The sequence below is a fragment of the Mastomys coucha genome, unplaced genomic scaffold (assembly GCF_008632895.1).
Source record: "Mastomys coucha isolate ucsf_1 unplaced genomic scaffold, UCSF_Mcou_1 pScaffold15, whole genome shotgun sequence".
Lineage (NCBI taxonomy): Eukaryota > Metazoa > Chordata > Mammalia > Rodentia > Muridae > Mastomys > Mastomys coucha.
Window position 1 is genome coordinate 9,992,243 of NW_022196897.1, and position 25,973 is coordinate 10,018,215.

Consider the following 25,973-nt stretch of genomic DNA (forward strand, 5'->3'; position numbering starts at 1 on the left):
CTCAGAAATCCACCTGCCTCTGCCTCCCAAGTGCTGGGATTAAAGGTGTGCACCACTACCACCTGGCTTGTTTGTTTGTTTGTGTTGTTGTTTTTTTGTTTTGTTTTCTTTTTTTAAAGGCCGCTTTTCTAAGACCGGCCAGAAGGCATGTAATGAACCTGTTGCTGGCTAAAATACCACCTGCAGAATTGTAATTCCACCGGGGATCCTGGTCCGGCACTGTCTCAGAGTCAATTGTGTATGTGTTGTCTGTTTGGTGAATTTCATTTGCATGCACTCTTGTTGCTTCCCAGACTCATCTGCATTCCTCAAGAAGTAAGTTATTAGTAAGAATCATATGAACATCATGGAAAGTCAAGCTGTAAGACTGAGTGATATACTGGAACTCTTTAATAAACTTGGAAGAGTTAGAAGTATAGGACCCCAGCCCGTTTTCTATTTGGGAAAGTTCACTAAGCGAGAACAGAACATGTACTCTGACAAGACCATCTACTCCAGCAACTTCCCTTAGAGGTAGGACCATTGCTGGGTCAGGTGTCTCTGCGGAGGAAGGACTTGGAAGTTTGGCTGTAGCCTTAGAGCAGGTGACAGGAGAAGTGAAGGTAGCTGCCAATGTGGGGTATTTGGAGCAGTCCACAGCTGGCACAGAAGAAGGGAAGGGGTCTGGAGAGGTAGAGATAGCAGGCTCTGGGGCATCCTGGTGAGGAGGACAAACTGAGGCAGCAGTTTGAGTTTTCAGAGGCATGGAGACAGGTCTGCTGCGAAAAGGGGGTGGTTCATTAGCTGGATCTAGCATTGTAGCGTCATCTAGCAGAGGTTGTATAGATTTCATGGCTAAGAGAAGCTGGGTTGGGGAACAAGAAGAGTACAAGGAGGGACTGGAATGGAGATATATAAATGCTTGGACATAAGGAACCTCCTTCTATTTACCAGTTCGCTGGCAGTATGTATTAAGATCCCTTAAAATAGTTGGATTTAGGGTGCCATTAAGTGGCCATTTTGAACTCCCATCTAGTTGATATTTAATCCAGATCTTATTGTAGAGATATATTAATTTTGATGCCTTCAAGTCAGGCATTAGCTTCAAAGATTTGAGATTTTCCAGGAGACATCCCAATGGGGTGCCTGGAGGTACAGTCAAAGACATTCTGACACCCATTGGCAGGTAGACTATTCGTACCAGCGTCCTGAGAACAGTCCCAAAACCAAGAAGTAACAGGCAAAGCTAGTGGTTTAAGTCGTCACAAGAACCCCCTAGTGGCTACCCAGCAGACCCTGGGCCTGCTGTGGAAAGCAGCCCACCCTGGATCCAAGGATTTTTCAGCTGCAAGAGCCCAGAATAATTGGGGAATGAGAGTTGCTTTCGAGGGAGGGGCAACCAATGGCAGAAGTCCTAAGACATATGTTAACTGGGAGGCGTGACTGTAAACCCCGTAGTTCCCAGAGAAGGCTGGCCAGGCCATATCTGGGAAGCTGGAGGTCCTCCCCTTGACTGATCCTATTAATTAATATGCCAGTGTCTGTGTGAGAATTATAGCGGACTGGTAAATGGAAAACCTGAAACTGGAATGGGTAGGTGTGGGCCTGAGCAGAGGCTAACCCCACATGATAGACCAGATGGGGCACGGCTCACGTGGTAGAAGTTCATATGTCCTATGATGCATGGGGCGGCTCTGGCTCAGCTGCAACTTGTTGATGGTGTCTTCTGCAGCGACAGCTCCCATGGTGAAATCCTGTGATTCTTGTAGCCACCAGCTGAGGGGTCCGCGAACTCAAGGACTCACGGCAGCAGCAGTTGACCAGTCCACATGGTCGTGACCTCTGCCCAGCCCCGCTACAGGGCAGTGCAGCGGCTGTTAATGAAACCGATGAAACCGCCAATTCCCAGAGTTCGGCACCAAATGATGTGTTAGAACAGCGGGTCACGTCAGAACACACCACACACTAGGCCCAAACAATTCCACGTGTAAGAGGTTTAATTGAGAGGGAGAGAGGGGGCAGTAAGAGAGATGGAGGAATATTCCCCGTGTATATATGGGTTCTGATGTAGTGGCCACAGGTAAAGGTGGGAGGTGAGCCCAATGGATTCTGGGAATATGGTGGCTGTTGCCCTGGCAACAGGTCTGTGAGACCTGCCCATGTGATGCCACAGGCTTTGGATGCCCTGATACTAACATATACAATTTACTATACTAATCTAGAAAATGCACCAGATGTGTGTACAGATCCAAGAACATACAAACCAGGAATGTTCTGAGAAAATTGGTATGTAAGTTCACCCAAACATAAAGGGAAGTGTCTCAAGTTGTGATGCCAGATAACTGTGTTATCCAAAAAGTTGTGCATTACCCTGATGTTACTAGAAAAAAAAATGATGGATATGAAGCATACCTTTAAACAGGCATACTGAAAAGCCCATAACCCTCATGCTAAGCAAAGCTGAGGCCTGAGCTATATAGCAAGACATTTAGGGAATAAGAGAAGGGGAGGGGAGACCCCATAATCTGAAACCAATTGTTTATCAGACAGGAATGAGAGGAAGGATGGAAGCCCTAAGTTCCCATTTCTAGCACATACAATCACAAATTGCATAAAGGCCATGATGTATTAGACAACAAAAAGGAACACATGAACAGAAAGCTCATGTGAATGTTGACAAAGTCAGCTCAGTCAGTCAACAAAGTCACAAGGAAGAGAGCAAGGATTGAAAAGAAAAAGACAATTAGATGTAGCCATCCAGTGGCCAAGGACAAACTGGATCTACTGGAAAGTGGGGTTGGAAATGAAAAGGACTGGGTGAAAGAGAAGAATAAAGCCAAGACAAGGTTCTGATCAAGGCTCAAAGTTTAATTCTGCAGCTCCAGCTTATAAAGGGAAACCCACAAAACCCATCCTTTGTTTCAGCTGGATTATGTTGCAAAGCAAAGTGGACAGTCTATTTTTCTAAGTTCCTTCAGGAATTTTCAGGTGCAGCAGGATGAGTACTCCACTCATTGTGGCAAGCACTCAAGGTCTGTTTAGCCTGCTCAAGGCTGGGGGAAGGGCACAATTAGACAACACTGTAATATGACTCCAACCAGTGCTGAAGCTGAAGAGGGTTTATTTTTCTCCAGCCCACTTTTATACTATTTTAAGTACATGCAAATAATAAGGTCAGTTCTAGGTCAAGGAATAAACAAGTCTATTAAAGTCTCTTGATCACTGTTTCTTGGGGCTTATCAGGATACCCAAGAGAAAATGGATGCCATAGGCTGAGTTTAGCTTGAGCTTTGTATTAGCCCAAGTGCAAATATTCTTATCTGAGCCTACATTCCTGTCCTAGCCCAAGGTCAGATTCCTAGAAGGCAGCCCTAAAAGCTCTCTGCAAATGTGCTTTCTTGGTTTTGGAATGATATAGGTAACAGGCCCTACAGTTAATTGACATGCAGTTCTGTGATGGCTAGTGGACAGAGTTGCACCACGATCTCTACAATCCAAGTGAATACATTCTTATGTTCTAAAAGAACGTTTCACTGTGTGACTATTTTTTTCCTCCCCTGACCCTAGTCTAGCATTAATCTAGTTTTTGACATATGGATTGGTCTATTCTGAACAGCTTGAACCAATAGAATCTGAGCACATGTCCCTTGTGTCTGCTTTTTTCACCTGGCTTATTTTCAGGGTTCAGTACTCCTTCTACATCTAAATAAAATTTCTTTGTGTGTATATATCACATTGTGTGTATCTGTTCTTCAGTCAAGAGATACTGGTTTTTCTGCCTTTCTTTGTTTCTGCTTGTGAGCAATAATGCCATAATAATTTCCATATGAAATTTTCAAATGGAACCTAGGAATCTCATGCTTGCTTCTAGAAATTTAGAGGATGAAGTCATAAAGATACAGCAGAAGTGAAAAAGAAAAGGCCACAGAGCTATGAGACATCATAGGATTTTGGGCAAGGACTAGGAAGACAGATGCTGCTGGTAGGTCTTTGTTCTTGTGGGCAAGTTAACAAGAGATAAACCGAAAGGCATAAGCAGATCAATGTTTAAGGGCCAATAATAAATATACAGATATATTATTCATGTGTGTATAGCTGTCATTTATCTTTCGTCTGTCAGTCATCTACCACTTATCTATCATCTATCTGTCTATGTCTATCCTGTACCTACCATTTATCCAACTTTCTATCATTTATCATCTATCATCTTCTTTTTACCATCTGTCACTATCTATATATATTTATATATCATCCATATGTAACTATATATCATCTATCACTATATTAATCATCTAGCATCTATCTGCCTATTCTTTTTAAAACACACTGATATGTTTACATTTAGATATTTCCCATTATGGCTTTCAGTAACAGATCTGAAGGGACTCATTCATCATGAAGAAGTAACCTTTCTTGAAAAGCTTATGTGAAGGTTGCCAGCCCACACAGGGTTTTTGATGTGTATTGGAGTCACCAGATACGAAATTTTCCCTCAGAGGCTACCATTCTGTAGTTAAATGGTTCAACTTAAAGCTGCTATCACTCTCAGAATTAATTTTCATATAGTGAGTTGACATTCACAAAATGAAAAAAAAAATAAATGTTTTCAGGGGCCAGTAAAAATGGCTCAGCGAGAAAGAACTCCTGCAAGTTATCTTCTGAACTCTGTATGCATATGGACATACATAGGTGCACACATACACACACTCATGCATAATGCTAAAAATTGGATATCAGAGCTTTACTAAAGCAGTATAATCCATAACTACATTTTCAATATGTCCTTATCCCCATAGATAAGTGTAGCTCTTAATCCTTATCAAGGAAATTTTTCCTTACATAAGTTGGAGGAATGACCATTATAGAAAACCACAACCAATCAAAATGCATAGTTCTGAAGCCTAGTCCTATTGGATACATCTACAAAACATTTTTTCACCTAAGGCTCAGGGATTATTGAAAGGTAGATAGATTGTAAGAAACAGAGGACAGGAAGTTTGCTGTGAGATTTTGTCTCTAGTAATTATAGAAGCTACATCCATAAAGTCTCATAAGCATGCTGCCTAAACATGAGCTGAACAAGGCTAACAACAATAGACATGCCAAAGTGGGCAGTGGACCCACACACAGAGAACTACACAAAGAACTCCAGGCAACTAAGGAATGCTGAGAGAAGGAGAGAGTCTTCCTCAGTGAAGAGCATGCCAGTTGGTTATACAATACCAAACAGTGAACCCTGAAAACATACAATGAACATATTACAGACAGAGAAGGTTGCATTTATATCTTTAAAAATACATACATACATATGTGTGTGTATATATATGTATATACATAAGTTTTTGTAATAATAGTTAATGGAAAAAGAGGCCATGGATTTAAAGAAAGAACAAGGTGAGTTATATGAAAGAGTTCAGAGAGAAGAAAGGGAAGGGGAAATGTAGTTATAATCTCAAAATAAAAAATAATAATAATTAGTGGTTTTCACAATGTAAAGTTGAATTTCCTTTTTGTGGTCACTGTTATCAGTGATCATTTATGGGCTTCTGTATTTACACTTAAACATTTAGAAATGAGTTTTTTGTATAATACTGTATTGCAATATTACAAAACCATTTCCGTCCCCTTATCCCTTTGACTCTGTCATATGGTTAGTGGTAGTTGATTGCAGTTTTAAATTTTAATGTGGCTCAAGTAAGCTGTTGTATCTTCCAATGGTGCTTATTTTTATTGAGTTGACTTTTTGTTATTAATGGTTTAAGCCATTTTCACTCTTCCCAGTTTTCCTTATTTATCCCAGGGTGCTTTTGTGTTCTAATTGCAAGTAAGGTTACAAGCTAGACTGCCCTCCAGTTTACTTTCCTTGACTCCTTCACTGTCTGTCCTCTGAGATAGCTCTCTGCTCCTGAGTATAACCTCTCCGCAGATGATGGTTGAGAGGACAAGCCATGGCCATTAACTGTGCAGTTGATCTCATTCCAAGTAGGGCAACATTTTTTCCTCTCCGCAATATAGTTTCTAAACTATTTCTTTTCATAAGTCCTTTCCTTATACAGCAATCTTCTATCTGAAATCCTGCTGTGGTATTGTCTGTGCTTAGAATAAAGATACTACTTGTATCATTCCTTTTTGTTCTAAATTCCTGCTTTTATCTTTACTTAGCTCTCCACTTTAGCAGGTTAAACACTTAGACTTCTCTCTGAGCATTTTGCTGCTTGTTTGTTGAAACCTTGAAGCTTTCCTTTCTTCTTTTGTTCTCTAGGTGATTGCTTGTGAACAGCAATTCGATACGACTTATGATGCTAGATGTGACACGTGGTCCCTGGGTATCACGGCTATTGAGCTTGGTGATGGAGATCCTCCACTAGCTGAACTGCATCCCATGAGAGCACTCTTCAAAATACCAAGGTCAGTCAACTAGCAGGTCCAAGATCAGCAGCCCATTTTTTCCCTTCTAGGGACTGACTTCCTACCATGGAAATAAGCAGAAGTGTTCTAGAAAGTTTAAAGACTAAAGCCCCATGTAATCCAAGTTGTCCGTGAAATCATTATGTAGCTGAAGATGACTTGAAGAAGATAATTTGCCTGCTTAATCTCTTTCATGGGCTTACAGATGTGCCCTAATACACTCACCTTAAGGATGTATGTAGCCTTAGCAACCCTTCAGCTGGCCAGCTGGCCATATTATCTACAATATGTACCTGCCAGCTTGTACTACTTCAGCTGGATAATTTCTCTTCTAAAGATGTATTTCTCTTTTAAATATGTATTGCTAAGTTCTAGGTGTCTCAGAATGTGAAAAAATGCATCTTAATTATAAGTAAGCTATTTTTAGAGACCATAAGAATTTCTCCTGACCCCATTGATTTAAGGAAAATGCACACATAGTTTGTATTGCCAGGGATCCAGAGAAAGTAGTACACGATAGCCAATAATTACACACTCTATTAATTAAAGGTTGTGATTTCAACATGTGACTATGTACCTGGAGTTGGGGATGGGGAGGCTGGACACTGAGTCTTGTAGTCCTAAAGAAATACTACCACAATGTTATATTTATTCCTAAATAGGGATCCCTTTGGAATATTTTATGTGTAATTAAGTTTTTCTAGCAACAAAACATTAAAAGTTTTTATTACTTTGGAACTTCCTATACTAACTCTGAATTATAATACATTATCCTTTATATTTAAATGTCTAGTGTTATCTTATAAAACATGTCGGAATGTTTTACATGGGGGAAACATGATGTAGAAATAAAAAGGAAATCCTCTATATACTGAAAGCATTTCAAAAGAGATATATTTTTCTAACCTCTATTGTCATTCATTATATAAGGTGAAACTATATATGCCTAAGTCACTTTAGTCATAGTGTTTTCATGCTTAGTGGTAAGTTTGAAGGTGGTAAACAGGAAGGATTGAGAGCCCTGATTTATTGCACCTTGGTTACACTTAGTCTACCGAGTGTTCTACAAAGTGCATCATGCTAATTATTTCTTACTGTTTCTGTTGCTAGTGTGTCCTTAAAAATGGAACACTGAGAATAATGGTTATAAGAAATATGTTGGAAGGGGGATCTGAATAGTTACAGTTCTGGGTATTATGAAATTGACAAACTTTGTTATACCCAAGGCAATCCAGTGTAGCTCATAAAAGGATGTTTTCAGTGGACAAGAAACAAGATAAAATTATTGGCTGAAAACCAGTAGCTTTTCAAGTGCACAAATGAGCAATCTTTGACTAGTCCACTGGACTGAAAGGCACTTTTGGGCGCTTTGGCGTGATCCGGTTAGATGCGTAGCTGCACTTAGCTTTAATGAGCCTGTACCAACTGTACATTAATTTCATTATAAGCTGTTTAAGGAGCAGTACAGGACTGAGGACAAAGTATTTCCATCCCCCTAATGAAAACAAAGAGCTGTTGGAATTAACATAAAGCAGTACTTCAGCAAATTTAGCCATCATGGTTGATCAATGCTGCTTGATTACAGTCACATCAGCCTCACTGTCAAGTGACAGCCCTTTGTGTGCACAGATGCTCCAAAAAACAAAAAAGATTTGTTCAGCTTAAAAAATGAAAAGAATTAATAATAACGCTTTTAAGCGGCATTCAGAGCACTATAGCTAATGTCATTTTCTGGTTCTTTGCTTTTGTCACATACAAGACACATGCTTCCCGCCATGATTCTAGGAACAAAGGAACAGCTCGGGAGGGAAGCTTTGGGCCCTTACTACTGCGGGTGGCTACCTGTTCCAGGGCACCTCTGTGCAAGTACCTTCCTGGGAGACTTCTGTAGTGTTCTGTTCTGATAAACATCGACATTTCCTACTAAGTAATTTCACACAAAAGCCAAGATGATTCTTAGGGAGGAAAAAGAAATAATAACGGGAAAATTGGTCTATACATTAAATGCTTTCAGAGAAACTAGGAAGCTGTCATTTTATATAAAGAATGATGAATAGCTAATCCCCTTTCTTGGAACAGGAAAATGACAATCTTTGATGATACAGGCAGAATCTGGGACTGCAGTATCTCTTTGCTCTTTGCTCTGCTTCTACTATTTCACCATCTAATAATCAATGCACAGCTCCCAACCTTGATTCTTATTTTCCAGGAATCCACCCCCTAAACTCCGGCAGCCTGAGATGTGGTCAGCAGAGTTCAATGACTTCATAAGCAAGTGAGTAACAATAGTCAGAAATACAAATAAAAACAATGCCAGCCTGCTATGACTTTGAATGGTGTAAAACGGAGGCTTTTACAGTTACCACTGGCTTCTGAACCCTTCTCTTCTTTCTTATCCAGTAAGCAGCTCCAAAGATCTCCACCATTCCCACCCTATCTCACCCTGAAAAACAAGAAAAAGAAAGAAAGGAAAATCTGAATTATCTGCTAAGGGTTCAGTGAAATTACTTAAATAATAACCTCTGAGTCAAGTTTATTCACCTGTCTGTAGTCATGCTTCCAAGGACCCTTTTTCATCCATCCAGGAACAAACATGCTTATCTGCCCAGCTGTTTTTGTAGCATTGCCTCAAGCATCTCTCACCTGCTCCCACTATTACCTACTCAGTCAGTGATTTAACCCTTCATTTGTCTGCATCACTGATTCTCATTACAGCCACAGGTATTTCATCACAGTCAGTGGCTCTAAGGATCATATTTATGAAAGGCTTTTGTATTTGAAATCCAGAGAACAATTTCACTTGACAGCAATTTAACAGAAGTGATTTGCCTCTCCACAATTAACTAGAAGTGGGTCAGCCATTTAGAAAAAGCAGGTCTCCCAATCTTTTTCACAATTTTTACTATCTTTACCTAAAACAAAGAAGATAAGGGGAGACTCCTGGTTGTAAATAGAAAGGAAGGATGATAATGATATGATGTGCCAAATCATTCTGCAAATGCAGACAGGGCACATTACTGTCACTGGGGTTCCCACCAAGATACCCATGTGTTCTCCTAAAGACAGAGACTTAGATTTAAGGGTTTGTAGGGACTCACTCAGGATTGATAATTTTGTGGAAGTTTTATGGTCAAGATAGTATAAGTGTTCACTGTGTATGCCATCTCATAATTCCTCAAGTCTCTGGGGGAAGTCCTCAGTATGACTGGGATTCCCCAAGTGTCTGTCTTGGGTTTACAAGAGCCTTTTGTGCAGGTCCTCCGTGGATCTTGGTTTGTCTGAGTCATTTCTCAGTTTCCTCCTGAGACTCACTTCCCACCTTCCCCTAGGCAGTGAATATTCTTTTTTTTTTCTTTTTTTTTTTTTTTCGGTTATTCTTGACCTGTGTACTGTTCTTCCTGTTCCTCTCCCACTGGCAACATTTCCAACATGACTGAGCTTACCTTTTCTGATGTTCTGTTGTCTAATTAAACAATAAGCAGCTCTAGACCACTGTCACCTTCCTTGTTGCTGTCACTCCCACACCTAGCAAGGCCAGGATAGTCCTTCGCTGTTGGGCAAAGTTGAACTTGAATAAAGTAATTTGTCATGCCTTTTTTTTTTCTTTTTTGGTTTTTCAAGACAGGGTTTCTCTGTGTAGCCCTGGCTGTCTTGGAACTCACTCTGTAGACCAGGCTGGCCTTAAACTCAGAAATCCACCTGTCTCTGCCTCCCAAGTGCTGGGATTAAAGGTGATCGCTACCACTGCCCATGTCATGATTCTTAATGCAGATGTGCTTTAGATGTAGAAATTGCTTCTTTCTCTTAAACTGAATGAAACTGGAGGGGACCTGTTCGGGTTTCTAGAGAGCATCGACCTCATTCCATAGCATATTTTAGCATCCCTAGGGAAAACTTTTGGTTAAGCCCAATGAAAGAAATTTCCAAAGTATCATCCCAGGAGGGTCAATGATAATGATTACTAATGGCACTGACTAATCCAAAGACCGGGCAGCAGGAGCTGCTGCTCCCCTCCTCCTCCTCCTCCTCTTCCTCATCCTTCTCCTCCTACCCCTCCTCTTCCTCCTCCTCTTCCTTTTCTTCTTCCTCTTCTTCTTGTTTTGAGGCTCTGGGATTGAATTTAGGGCTTCACATATCCTCAGAAAGTGTTCCACTACTGAACTACATTCCCTAGCCCTTTTTGTACATTTTTTAAAAGACAGTGTCAAAGTTACCCAGTTTAGTCTTAAGTTTACTCTGTAGCGTGCTAGACTGAAGCTCTATGATTTGGGGCCTATGCCATCAGGCCCTGCTTCTGCTTGTTTGTTTGTTTGTTTGTTTGTTTTTTATGATACCCCCAAATAATAATATAGTTTTTCATAATGGAGACACTATATCTCAGGGACAAATGGGTTTAGAGACATGTGCAGCCATTCAATAGGTGCTCATAACCCTCGTGAGAAATGTGCTTCCATTGCTGTACATTCCACCTGGATAAGCATAAAAATCACACAGTCTGAAGTCTCTTCTAGCACTCATGGTCAAATCCTTCTTACAAATAAATATTTGAAGACATCCTGTGTTTATTCAAATGCTTTGCTGTGGTACCAACCCAGCTAAGTGTACTCACAAGCCTAACCTTCCTATGGAATATGCTATGGCCAAGCCTCTCCACATACTGGTGTGATATTCATTAGGATATCTGTCACATGGCTTCATAAAATTCCTGCCAGCATAGAATCTAAGCTGCCTCAGCAAATTCACCTTCTATTGGACTAACAGAAATATATGGGAACATATTGATTAATCATGTAGAAAGAAGAATATTGATTAAAAAGTTTTAAGAGCATGGTGAAGTAAAACTAAACAGTTTGTGTTAATTTTAAATAAGCATTAAGACTTCCAGTCTTGAGTGACTTGGAAAGGAGACTTTGAAGTAGAGACAGAGTTTGATTATTACTATTCAATAGTGCTTATTGGGAGATAAACAACAGTAATATTGGCTGAAATGTGATATCACTACAGTATGATCCCTTACAGATATGGGTACTTTCATAAACATTTATCACATTGACATTTCATATTTTTGAGATGTGCGTTGAATTGATTTTTGAGAAACATCATGTCAGAGTAGATTTTTTTTTTAAAGAATCTTAATGATAATTGCAAAACCCTAAGTTATTTGATAACTACATATTCCTTTTTTGTCAGTGCAGATGCCTGACCAAAGATTACGAAAAGCGTCCAACAGTGTCAGATCTTTTGAAGCATAAATTCATTACTCAAATCGAGGGCAAAGATATGTTACTACAGAAACAACTAATGGAATTCATTGATATCCATCAATGCCTGGGAAGCACAGAGAAGGCCAGGTAATTAAACAGTATTTCAAGTTTCCAAAACGAAGTATCTCAAAATTCCATAAAGTTCTACTATGCAATAGTTGTTGAGGAGAAAGGAATTCACACATTATTGGTTGACTTGAATGGGATATTTGCTTGGAGAGAAAGTGTCACTTGTTGAGTCAAGCTCCCATCCCCTATGTTATTGAAAGTGTTGGCAGCATTTTTAAAATAACTTTATCAGAACAAAAATTATAATTTATAACAGGTGGTATAATTTATAATAGCATTGGTATATATGTTGGTTGATATTGATATTAATATTTATTGTTCCCTGAAAAATTAGGCATCTTTGATGGGATAGAGATGAATATGGGATGTTTCTGTCATAAGCAAAGACCCTACTTAAGAAATCACCTAGAGGTCACCCAGCTGTTCTGAGGAATGAAGGGAAATGTTCACTTCTGAGACAGCCTCCCTAAACCCTGGGGACCAGTTTCCCATTGGCTAAACTTGACCATGTGAGCATGCATACTAAGTCAGGAAAAATCTGAAGTATAGTTTCAAGTTTTGCTTCTGAGTATAATGTTTATAAATATCCAGTTACCTCAGCTAGTGGACATAGATAAAAATCAGTTATAAGTAACACATGCCCTTCAAAACAATGCATGTCAGCTAATATGGGAAAGCAACTTAGTATCTCATAAGAACTGAGATGAAGGTAAAGGGCTGACTTAGGTGTGTAGTAAAGGAATTCGAATCCCATCATCCTCAAAAACTGCCTGCCTACTGGGGCCCACTCACCTGCCCCCACCATTGGCGGTGGACTGGGTACCTGACAGCCTCTACAAGACTTGGAGCTTGTCTTCACTCCTCTGAGATTTGGAACCTCAGATGAGTATCTGATTCTTTGTGCCTTGCCTTCTATTCTATGCTCTCGATAAAGTGCATGGGGAGAAATCCCTGGTGCCACTTCACTTGTGCCCAGAGAGAGGCCAACGCCTACCCTGAACCATTTTAGAAATTCTCATTCTCAGAAAGAAATTCTGAGAAGTGAAAACAATGGGTGGATTCCATTATATATAATATTATACATATACTATATTATGCACTATTCTATAGAAAATTTTACTAAGTCCCTAAAGTATTTTACAAAACTTGAACTTCCCAAAAATATTATAGTATGGTTTACATTCCTTAGGAGATATAGCTCAGCATCCATTTAAATGATAACAGTTTTAAATTAAAATGTCCTTTGGTAGTATTAATAATTAGCATATCTTTTCATATATATATTATAATCAAAATTAATTCAGTATTTTACTTGGAAGCCTCCATATTCTCATGATGATTAATATCAATGTGTATAAATTATTATTCTATATATAATTTCACAGAAGCAAACAAGACTATGTACAAAGTTTAGTACTTAAATATAGTTGTTGTTTAGTCTACAAATACTATAAGTTTTTGTGGCACTATGTTAATTGTCCCTCTTGACACATAGATTCAGTTGAAGGCAGAGGATTAACAAATGAAAGATGAACTGAAACCTTGTTCTACTGTTTAGGGCTACAGGGCCTGGTGTGAGCTTTCAACTCTTTAGTAGATCTGGAACTTTAAGGAGTATAGAGTAACACAAATGGGATTTTTAATTTTACAAAACAGAACAGTGAGCTAAGAAAGCAGGAAAATCAATAGGAAGTAATAAAATGCTTCTTTTAATGAGAGGTAACAGATGACTCCATTTTACCTCCTATTTTCTAGGCATGATAACTATTCCTTAGAGACTTTGCCAGTCATAGTGGGGACTAGTCACCTTTTGGGGACATTTGCTGTCTTCCTTAGCAGACAAGAGTTTACAATGCTGTTCTAGTAGTTCTTACAAGAGTATTCTATTCAGCTCCCTTCTCCATGTGCATGTCTCAAAGAAACTTCAAATTCAACATCTCCAAACTTGATTCTTTGCTACCCTGTCCCAGATTACTTTCTTGGCCCCTTTCTTCACAATGTCACCTTCCTTCATTCATTGTGACAACCTAAAATTCAGGAATTATCTTGGTTGACTCTTGTTATTTTCTTCTGATTTACATTTTCAGTCAAAAGCAAGACTCAGTTTAGGTGGCAGAGGCTGCCACTCAAACAAATGGCAAACTTATTATTTATTACCTTTGCTCCTCTGTAAGCCACAGGCAGCAAGGCATCCTTGTACTCTCTGTATTTATGGAAGTGGGGAAAGGTTTTATGAGAAGATATGTCAGGAGAAACCTTTTTGTAGTCTGCTTGGAGGGAAGGTGTTGGTATTCTCTAGTAGATAGATGAGATAGGACATTCTTGCAAATAACCATTATGCAAAGTGGCAAGCTTCAGCTCCATAAAAGAGATACAAATTAGGTCTTGTGGAAGTCCAAAAGAAGTAGAATTTTCCTTTTCTAGCAGGAATAGGAAATCTTTGAATAGGAGAGATAAACTGGCTTGGTCTTATGAAAGTAGAGTTGCAACAAAATAAATGTTATATGGATTGAGCAAAATCATGAGGGTCTTAGATATGCTCAAAGGATGTCATGCATACACTTATGCCTTAAACTCTGGAATAGGATTTGAGAGCTGTGGAGAGTAGACAGCACTGAAAGTCAGAAGGCTAAACCCACATCTTTTGCAGCAGAAAATGGTGACCTGTGCTAGCTTACAAATCATGTCTCCTGCCAGATGAAAGCATTTCTTGGGTTCTAAAAGTGAATAATATCTATCCCAAGACATATAGTGCTGTAATTTCACAGCCATCTTTCTGTATATTCACTGTATGACAGTTTCCTCCTTGTGTTTCTTCCTGAATTTGTTATTACAATTTTTTTGTAGCGGGCTAACAAATTCAATCCCTACTGTGTGCATCTAACATCCATATTTAAATGTCTTTGGCTGAGACTTGACCTCCTACCATCCCTGCAAATCATGGTAGGCACAGCCCTTGCAGATGTCCAGTTCTCATTACAGACACCCTGGCTTCAGCCACCAGGGTGGCATCTCCATCCTCTTGCAAGACACACAACAATCAAACAAGGACTCAGAGAGACATATTTCTCTTCAGTCAGTGGGTATTAACTGTATGGCTTTGAAAACAAGGTAAGAGCTATGAGTATCTCAGATTAACAAAGATTTAATAGAACAAGATACTTCAGCATTTGCTTTTATTTATATAGGAATCTGTCAACTCTGTTACTATGACTAGAGGTCACGGCTAGTTTAGAACAAAAATAAAAAAGGAAAAAGGTTCATAGAAAGACAATTCTAATATTAAAAAGGGCTGGTGGTAAATAATGAGTGTTGAAAGGATGATAAATTGCCCTTGGACCTGGCAGATGGTTACCAAGCTGGGATGAAGAATTGGCAGCTAGGCTCTGTGTGTTTAGGGATTATAAACCTCTCAATCTGTATATAAATATATGGTATGGTTGTGGGTTCTCTTATGTTGTTTGGAGTTAAGCAGCTGGTCGAGTAATCTCTTGGAGAGGTCCTACTCCTAAGGAACACTTTATAAAGAAAGTTGGAGCAGGCAAGATGTGGAAATATCAGTATGAGCCTAAAAATCTTTGAACACTGTAATTTCAAGAGTAACTTAGGTTGACAGCTCCAAAAGGAGGGAAGAACATTCAGTCTGCCCATCATCTGTGTTGAATCACTGCTGGAGGAAACTGAGAGTGAAGGGGACAGATGCTCCCACAACAGATGCTACAAAGCAGAAGTGCTGGACCCACATTCTACATGGCCTTAGGATCTCTGTCTGAATGCATCAGACCTTTCTAATTGCCAAAGAATAGTCATACAAGCCTAGATTATTATTTCTGGAAAAGAGCTTTTCATGTAGCTCCTTCTTTTGAAAAGTAGAGAAACTAAATCCTGCTTAAGCCATCCCTTAAGTCTGACCTCTCAGAGTGAGGCTTTCATTAAGAGTTTCTTTACTCTTCACCATTAGCAGAGCTTGCCAATCATGACACAGTGTGGATAGTATTTTTTGTTTGGTTTTAGCTCCTGTGGCCTGCTTTGTATTGTTTATTAAGAATTGGAATTTAATCTTAACTTTAGTCTTTGATATACTGTAATTAGGTTTTATATTGTTTAGTAAAGTAGTACCTGATCAAATAATCTATGTTCTTGCATTTCCTATGACTTTTGAAAGAATTTTATTAAATACAAACATTGTGGTGGCAACCTAGGTTAAAGAGGGCATCCTCTTCACAGTGGGATTGGGATGTCGTTGTTTAGGAAGTGAACTTGAGTAACATGCTGACCCAGGTGTTAATTGCCAACATGGTAATTGCTTTCACTTCTGTGATAAGGTTGGGACTGTACATGACGTGAATCTATATGAGTCTGTCCTTTTTCTTTTTCTTTGTTTCACCAAAGTTTAAGTGGATGAAATCATTTGGTTCAACTCTAGGCTATATTTATTCTTTTTTTCATTATCTACGAAGGATGAGTAAGCCCAGTTATGCTGCCTCATCCTCATCTCTGTATCATCACACTGTCCTTGGACATTGTCTCTGTTTAGCATTCCTAGGCTTTTGTAACCATAATTTCTAGTAGATTATAGTCCTTCTTATGTTTAAATCAATTCAGTGGTCACCATACTTTGTTGCTTGTTTTGTTTGTTTTGAAATGTAACACTTCCCTTTTCTGAATTCCTTATTGGGTAGCTCGTGGGTAGCTACATTGTGTCCTGTTACATGTATTCATTAAATGGCCTGAATGTTTGAACATGAAGCTCAGTTTGGTTAGTTGGGAGAACCCAGGGGACTATTTCTCTTCTTTAGACATTACCAATGCTTCTCTCCTGTCTCTGTGGTGGCATGCATGATTCTGGAGATGGTGCGTCTTCCCCTGGTTTCCAAACTAGCATTCCATAAGGAATTCTTGAGATATGAAGGAGCTTTATCAAGCTCCTCAATGTGGATTCTACTTGCTACCTGGTGTGGTTTCCCCATCTGGCTTTCTCTGCCTCCTGGAACTGATTAAACATTTGTTCTTTTCTCCTTCTCTCTGTGTAGACTCAGTCACATTCGATGCCATATCTCAGTGCTTCTCTGCCATTTTATTTTCTCGATTTCTTTTTAGATTGTAATTTGTTCAGTTTTGTTTCTTTTTCTGTATGATTTCTTTATAACGTTTATACTTTCTCTTTTTAAAAGTTTTACTTTTTTTTTATGCCGGGCGGTGGTGGCGCACGCCTTTAATCCCAGCACTTGGGAGGCAGAGGCAGGTGGATTTCTGAGTTCGAGGCCAGCCTGGTCTACAGAGTGAGTTCCAGGACAGCCAGGGCTATACAGAGAAACCCTGTCTCAAAAAACCAAAAAAAAAAAAAAAAAAGTTTTACTTTTTTATTCTTCTCTGATATAGTACATCCTGACTGCAGTTCCCCTCCCTCCTCTCCTCCTGTCTCCCACCACCACCTCCCTTCTCCTCCAGATCTATTCAGAAAAGGGCAGGCCTCCCAGGGATATCAACCAAACATAGCATATGAAGTTGCAGTAAGACTAGGGTGCCTCTCTTCCTATTATGACTGGACAAGCCAACCCAGTAGGAGGAAAGGAGTCCCAAAAGCAGGCAAAAGAGTCAGAAACAGTGCAACTCCTACTGTAAGGAATCCCACAAGAATACCCAGCTACACAACCACAACATATATACAGAGAACCTAGGTCAGACCCATACATGGTTGTCTATTTGATCTTTGTAAGCACCTATGAGGCCTGGTTAGTTGATTCTGTGGGCCATATTCTTGTGATGTCCTTGACCTCTCTGGCTCCTTCAGTCCTTCCTCCCCGTTTTCCACAAGATTCCCCTAATTAGCTCAAACAAATGTTTGGTTGTGGGTTTCCACATCTGCTCCTATATCAGTTGCTGGATAAAACCTCTCTGATGACAACTACGCTGGGCTATGAGTATAGTAGAGTAATATCATTAAGAATCATTTCACTGATATTATTTCTTTGCTGGTCCTGTTTGGTTCTATCCCACATCTCTGGGCTACCCAGCCTCTGGTTACTGATCCTTAACCTTGAAGATTAAGGTATCCTACCCCAGGCAACACCAGGTATGTTGTAATCTCTATGCCTGAGAGCAAAAGAAACCCAATACACTGTGCAGCAAGGCCTCTATCCTCTGAGCCATCTTTCCAGCCATAGATGGGAATGTTTCTTAGGGACAGTAATCAAGTTGAAAACAGAATATTGTGAGTACAATTCAACATGACGTTTCCCTCCTTCCTCACTGCCAGCAAGGTAAAATGTATTGCTGGCTGTTCAGCTACCCTGATCTCATTTGCTTCCTAGTTTATTTTCATAATCCCTGCATAATGGCAGAAGAACAGAGGGAGAGAGGAGAGGAGATGGGAGAGCAGGGGGAGGAAACAGAGGAAGACAGGAGAAAGGAGAAAGTGGAGTTGGAAGAAAATAAATAAAAAAGAAGAGGGGAAATAAAAGTGCTACACTTAGCAAGTTTGGAAAATTTTTGATTCATTTTGAAGTCAGAGATCATACACACACACACACACACACACACACACACACACATACACAGCTGGGCTTTATTTTTGAGTGAAAAATCTGAAGTCAAATTCATAATATCTTATCAAAAAGAAAGAAAAAGAAATATATAAATATCTAACTATGGCAATTCTGGTAATAGAAACAAATTTGAATGTGTTATCATTACTTGTAGTTGATTATTACATAAATTTGACAATATCACCATCTGTTAAAATCGTGTGATACATGTATGTATGTATATGTATGTGTGCATGTATAAAGTGTGTATATTTGTATTTGTGTGTGCACAAGTGTGTATGTGCACACATGCACGTGATCATTACATGATATTCACAGGGAATTGTTTACAGGGCTCCCACAGGTGAAAAATCCTCAGACACTCAAACCCCTTATGTAAATAAGCTAAATATAATCTCCTGTATACTTTAAGTGACCTCTAGATTATAATGTATTCTTTAAGAAATGATGACATGAAAAACATTCATACAAGTTATGTGAAGTTAGAATTTTTTGCAAACATTTTCTACCTAGATTGGTTGAATCCTTTAATTCAAAACCTGTGTCAATAGAGAGCCATCTGTATGTGTGTGAGAATTATATATACATGATTGTATTGTATATAAAAAATATACTTGTAATATATATACAAATTATATTTGCAGTGTGTGTATATGTGTTCCTATATCCACCTAGGCACCCCAAACTTTAGTGTTTGAGGTCTCAGAACATAAGTAACAGTATAATCCCTTGTATTTATTCACACAAGGTGAAGTTATTGACATATTCTGTTGTAAGCATGCTGAATTTAGCAGGCTGAGTAACTATCAAGGTAGTGTTCATTGAGTGGGTAGTCTGGTATAAGTAGTCTGTAGGAGGGATTCATGTTGGATACGGCTTCTAAGTCACTTATTTGTTGAAGCATTCAATGACATGGCATGCAATAAGCTTACTGAGTGGAAGCCAACAATAAAAGGTGAAGGCTGTATGTGATATTCATGAAGAAGCTCATACTTAGAGATGAACAGACAGATGAACCAGAGCTGGAAAGTGGGGAAATGTGGCTCTCAGAGGAGAAACATAGGGGAATGTGGTCTCTCACAAGCCATGTAAATAGGTGTATCAAGATGAGAAGAGTTTCCTGTGTCATAGAATGACAAATAAACATCAAGTTCTCTGATGATTTTGGCAAGCACCATCTTAGCAGAATGGAGAGAAATGAAGGAAAATAGCAAAATGAAGAGACATGACTGTGAACTTGCTGTGGGGGGGCGGTGAGAAGAAAGAGAGGCTAAGAAGACAGGGATCAAGGAGAGAACACTTGCAAATGAGAAGTCCTAGATTACTGGACACCGATGGAAGGATTGTGCTAGCCCGATCCACAGGACAGGAGAAGGTCACAGGAGGGAACTGAGAAAGCAAACACGTAGCAAAGGACTTGACCTTTTTGCTCAATTTCCAGGAAGTTCCTCCATTGGAAACAAAGCGGTAAACAGTAACTGGACAAAAAAGATGAATTTATTTGTACTTGTTTGTAACTGATCAATGAAGTATGAGCTTTAAGTATCAGCTTAAGGTTCCAGTTTTCATACTTTTCTAAGTAGCTTTCCAGCCTCCCCTCCCTTCTGGCACAGCCATAAGTTTAATGAACATATACGCATCTCTTCATACCAGATTCTGTTAACGGCAAGGACACTTCAAACTTGGGTAGTGACTGGGCAATTGTAGCATCAGTTACTGTAGTTGACAGGATAGTCTGGAGAGCTGTCTGAACTAGTGCTTTCTTCTTTTCCACCATCAGTTCAAGATGGCACACTTAAGGCAAAGGAGCTAAGAAGCAAAGAAATAAACACTAGCTTTCCAGGGTACATCAGTGAGAGTCTGAATCCCCATTGCTCCTAACAGTTGTCTTTGTTACTGAAACGTAAAGATGGATAAGAAAACTAACACAAAAGCTTTGATGAGATTTCTGTTTTACAAAGATTGCTCTTCAACCCCAGTGACTCCCAGATCACCTTAGTGATAGGAGTTGCTATTTACATGAGTATTAACTAAAGCAAAGCAAACAAAGCTGTTCCTTTACAGGCATACAACTAAATAGTAAAGATGAAATTTTAACTTCAGGACAGCAGGGGTTATTTCTTTCTTCAGTGTACAAAACTGAAATACACACGAAGATGTAATAACTACCCCTGAGGGTATTGGTGACCTTTGACAACACAATGGAATTATTTATAGTGTGTAGCTATGTTTCTCCAGTATTACGGAGTAACTAGGAGATTCGGTCTGCTTCACAAGCTATACTTTGTGCAAGAGAATGAAGTCTTATAGAAGGAGTTTGACTTTGCTTCCTCTGAGCCTTAAAATAAACCAACATTCAAAAAAGTAACAAAAATTGTCAACCAGTTCTATGAAATAAAGACCAGGAGAAAAGATATTTAAAATATAAAACCATCCTGAAATATGCATTTAGAACTCTCTTTGGGCATTTCAGTTCTCTATAAAAATGAATTTTTAAAAAATGAGTTGTTTTATATTTTTGAATTATCATGAATGGGAATTTATTCCTGATTTCTATCTTGCCAAGTTCACCATTGATATGGAGAACAGCTACTGATTTGGGTGTATTGATTTTGTCTAGTGCAACTTTTATTTATATGAATCTCTTTTATTCTTGCTTTTCATACTTTTGTCTTACTGTTCTAGTTAAGGCGTTGAACACCATATTAAATAAGAGTAATGACAGTGGGCACAGTTCTCATGTTCCTGAATTTAGAAAAAGTGCCTTCAACATAACAAAGGATCAATAAATGTGGACTAGCTTGAATTACACACTTGGGTTTGTATTCAATGGCATAGATAGGAGGAAGATCCAAAGAAAGTGATGCTACAAAATCTGTAGATCACTTTTCTCATGTACATTTTGAAAAAACATAATTTATTTTTCATACAGTTCTGGTATATGGCATGTAGCCAAATCTGAAAGATCAATGTATATAAATTTAAAATGACTTGATACTAGAGACATGAAGCTGACCAGAACTATAAATAGTCATGATTGAGGCGATACTCAATAGTGTGCGAAAATTGAAACATTTGGACTGTCTTATGAAAAGCTAGATATTTACTTTTAAAAATATTCAATATTATACCTTATTATTTAGAGGATGTTTGTCTACTGAAACACAAGGACATTAAGTTTATTTCAGCAAGCATACTATCATGTTAAAGGAAATAATAAAACTTCAGGTCAGCCATTATCTTCCATGTATTTGTATTCACAGATAGGAATATGAATAAACCTAGGTTTTCACTCTCTGGTAGAAACTATGAGCATATATTCACCTAACCAACTGGAGAACTTGACTAGTGTGTTCCATCGAGTTTTCTAATGACCCCTGGGGTGGGTACATCTACACTTACCTGTGAAGGATAAGTGGAAATTTCCTCACATAAAAGGGAAACAACTCCAAGCAGGAAAAACAGAAAGTGACTAATACAGTGTCTTTAAAATACCTGTCTTTTTGAAGGACATTGTGACCAGAGACAGGCAACGATACTAAAAGTGCTACAGTATTGTGAAGACCGTGAGTTTCGTGCCAGGAAAATGTTAAGTTTTTCTATAGACAATGAGGCACCATCTGGGATTACTAAGCATCATATAGCCGCATTTTGTCTAGGTTTCATCAGGCAGAACCAAAAGCATCACAGAGGACGACTTCACAGAAAGGCAGGCTAGGCCTCAGCCAGCTAAATGTCGGCCTTTCTACTCTGTGCCAGCTGCTCCTTGTCATCCTCCAGCAACAGTTTTTATGCTAAGTGGACTTATAGCAATAGACGAAAAGTCTAGAGACTGTCCTCAGTGGAATGGATAATTGGATTTTTTCTATCAAAACCAAAATAAATTAATAAATCAAAAAATCAAAATAAATTAATCTCTTCATGTGTAGCAGCATATAAAAGATGATGCCTGCTTAATGCAGAAGATGTGGAGAAAACCTATACACAATTTCTTTCCTGTTGAGCAGGCCTTTCATCCAATTAGATAACTGTTGGTTATCACAGGGATATAAATGACTATTGTACAATTAAGAGGAAACCTCGACATGCTGGCCATTGTCATAGACTATGGGTATTACTGATGGGTAGAGCTATTGATTCATTTCTTCCTATAGCAACTTACATAGAACCTTGTGGATCTACAAAAATACTTTGCTTTGTGTTGGCCATTTATGGCTGATCACAGAACCTACCCCTAAGTGTGGTAATTATACCCAGTGAGACTCCATTGGAGAAAATTAATTTTTCCTTTGCTAGCAGATAACAGATTCAAATAGCTTCTTTGTTAGAGGTGGGAGACTTGGAGCCAAAACTGAAATCAGTTTTCTATGTACTCATTTAATATTTTAAAATTCCGTACTGTGTATTTCTGCAAAAATTTGAAAATGACTGTATTTCTACTGCCAGTGGCCTAATATTACCTCAGAAAAAAATCAAATACCAAGTGAATTCAGAGTTCCAAATTCAATATCCTGTGATAGTTTCAGCCACATATAGAAATGTCAATGATACTTCATATTTTTAACAAGTTTGGTGATAATCCTTCCTTTCCCATTTCAAATTACTCAAGGAGGGTTCATAGTAGAAATGATGACCCTTTGATCATTTGTGAGGCACTGTAAGTTTAATATGTGGTGTTTTCCTAATGCTGAGAAGAAAACTAAAGATCCAAATATGTGATGATATTTTCCAGCAGGCTTTCATTCAGTCTATAAACAGCACAGAAGAGCTTTCCAGTCCCCTAAAACCTAAAATTTCCACACAGATCAGCAATAAGTTACTAAGTCAGAAATGGATTTTCTTCACAGGCATGAACGAATTCATACCAAGAAAGGTAACTTAAATAGATCTCTTATTTCCAGTCTGAAGGATGTAGACGATTTGGCAACCCTAGATGTTCTGGATGAGGTAAGATTTGAGTTTAATTAAATTTAAACATTCTAATTTTATGAGATTTATAATTATTTATTATATTTTATATGTGTGACTGTTTTGTCTGCTGTATGTCAATACACCACGTACATGGCTGGTGCCCAAGGAGGAGTGAAGAGGGCATGAGATCCCCTAGAACTAGAGTTATAGATAATCGTGAGTTGCCATGTGGGTACTGGGAATGGAACCTGGGTCCACTGAAAGAGAAACAATTGCTCTAAGCTCTAAACTCTGAGCCATCTATCCATTCCATCTATGTATTTTTTTATTTAAAGAACTGATATATACAAAGGGTTCTTTAAATTTAATCTGTAATGTCATACATGATATCTGTGTGTGTGTGTATATGTATGTGTGTGTGTACATGCATATGTCTCTGTATGTATTTGTTTCTTTCTGTGAGTGTGCCTCTTTCTGGCTTTTTTGAGGCATTATCTCCCTATGTAATGCTGGTTGCTTTGGAATTCATTGTGTAGCACAGGCTATCCTCAAACTTGCATCCATCTTCCTATATCTTTTCTATCTGTGTGCTGAGATTATAGACATGAGCCACCATGTCTGGCTCATGTCCTACCCACAGGATATACAGAAGAATGGCATTCAAAGAGGGTCAGATTAATAATCCTTTAATTGCATGTACTCAAGAGCAGCTCATGTTGAAAAGACTTTCAACTCTAGAGAAAGATAGGTTAGGATTTATAAATCCCCAAACCAAAATTATATCAACGGGGGTGAGCAAAGCTTTGTAAAGTTTGTAAGGCATGTGGAGATCAATGTTGTGAAGAAAAAGGTGTAATGGAGATCTGTACCTTCATGCTTGTCTCCAAAGTCTGATTCCCATGATTCGTTCATGTGACTCCATTGCCTCTCACCCCCCCCACACACACACCCTCCTCAATATGTTCCCACATTAGTCAATGAACACAATGGACTTTCTGGACCTGCAGGGCTGCTAGACTAGAATGCTTGCTCAGCAGGATGTGTATAGCTGGACTGGAGGAGGTTGGGTGAAGGACACAAAATGGAGTCAACTAAAGCAAACAGAATTACCTTGGTCAGTTTAGCTCACAACTCATCTATTCTTATCTCTCCTATCTTAAAAATATCACATTTCCACATCTTTCTGGCTTGCTGTCATTTTTTAAATACTCAAATGACAAAGAAGTGAGGTGTCTAAAATGTGACTTGTTAGGTCACGAATGTTTCTTCTCACTAATTTCTGGGAGTCTCAAAGGTATGGCTTACCCACTAGACCATCTGTCTTTTATATGTAACATATACCCTCTGTCTTCTTCATCTGCTAGCTCTCAGTGGCAGGACACAGAAGCCTCTGCGATGCCATAATGAGACTGTTACCCATGGTTCACCTCACAAATCACAAAGCTCCTGCTCACTCTCTGAGGACATTTCATTATGCTTGAAACTTCTCATTGTTGTTGCCTCAGATGATACAGATCCAAACCAGTCAACCACAGGCTCTCTTCTCTCCCTACCCCCGTATTCTAGATAAATCTGGTCATTAAAGAAATAAGTGGCTCTGCTGAGTAAAGGATGAGATCTCTGTCTGGTCTGGTCAACCACAATTTAGTTGTTGATCTTTCTGATTAATGCCTGAACATTTTACTCAAAAATTCAACAAAGCCAGAGACGTTCTGAACAGAAGCAATCTCTTTAGTTTGCATCTGGACTGTCCCTCTGAGGTCCAGCCTGTGCCACTATTGGGAGAGAGTGGAAGCATTAAGAGATGGAACCTGGTGGGAAGTCTTAGTCCAATATGAGGCATGCCCTTGGAAGGAGAATGTAGATAGGTCCCTGGGCTCAACCTCTTTTTCTCTGTGTGATATGGGACACATGTTCCCACTGTGATATATACACCTCCATCCAAGACCAAAAGCAAGGGAAGAAATACCATTTTAAGCCTACAAATCAATCCATTTTTCTTTATAAGTTGATTTATCTCAAGTATTTGTGGAAAGATGACTAATACAGTCATTCAGGTAAATTCAGGGTATATAAACAACTTCCTCAAAATAACTCCCAGGATCATTACAGATCTTGAAATCCAATAGTATCTGTAAAGGCAGAGATTGTTCTTGACTTTCTGAATCATTTCCTATCAAATCTCCTAGAGTTGTGAAGTTGTAGGTTGAAAAGTGTAAATATTTCACCAATCATGTTATCAGCTTGCATATTAATATGGCACATTCGTTGTCTGGGTTTTATATTTTTGTCCTTTTATAACTTAAGATCTTTTCCTTTTATTTTGTGTGGTGGACTTCCCATGATGATTGCAACACTGTTAAAATCAATTCATATAGTCATGTTGTCAACCTGAAAGGTTACGTTTTGATTCTTTTACTTCATATACTCATATGTCTAAGCAGAAGGCATACTGCCATTGAATCACCATGAATTGGAAAAAAACACGCAGACTCTTCTCTTTCCTTTCTACATTCCTCTTTATCTCATTTATTATAGTGCCCTATTTCCTTGAAGGTTATACAAGTAATTTAACATACTGTATGTAGATATACTATACAACATATAATGGGCAAAATATACATGCTTGGAAAGTACACTTAAGATCAGCATTTCCAGTGGGCATGGAAGTAACACACCTTTAATTCTAGCATTCCAGAGCCAGAGGCTGTAGAACTTCTGTGAGTTACAGGCTGGCCTTTCTGTATCATAAATTCCAAGCTAGCCAGGACCGTATCATGAGACCCTATTACAA

General features: G+C 38.8%; 1 protein-coding gene across 1 annotated transcript in view; it reads left to right on the forward strand.

Moving 5' to 3' along the window:
- Myo3a (myosin IIIA) overlaps positions 1-25,973 on the forward strand; it is a 216,471-nt gene that overhangs the window by 64,211 nt on the left and 126,287 nt on the right. Inside the window, exons 7-10 of the mRNA XM_031369160.1 lie at positions 6,242-6,387; positions 8,597-8,662; positions 11,583-11,738; positions 23,116-23,215. Coding sequence (XP_031225020.1) covers positions 6,242-6,387; positions 8,597-8,662; positions 11,583-11,738; positions 23,116-23,215 — 468 coding nt within the window. The remainder of the gene's footprint in view (positions 1-6,241; positions 6,388-8,596; positions 8,663-11,582; positions 11,739-23,115; positions 23,216-25,973) is intronic.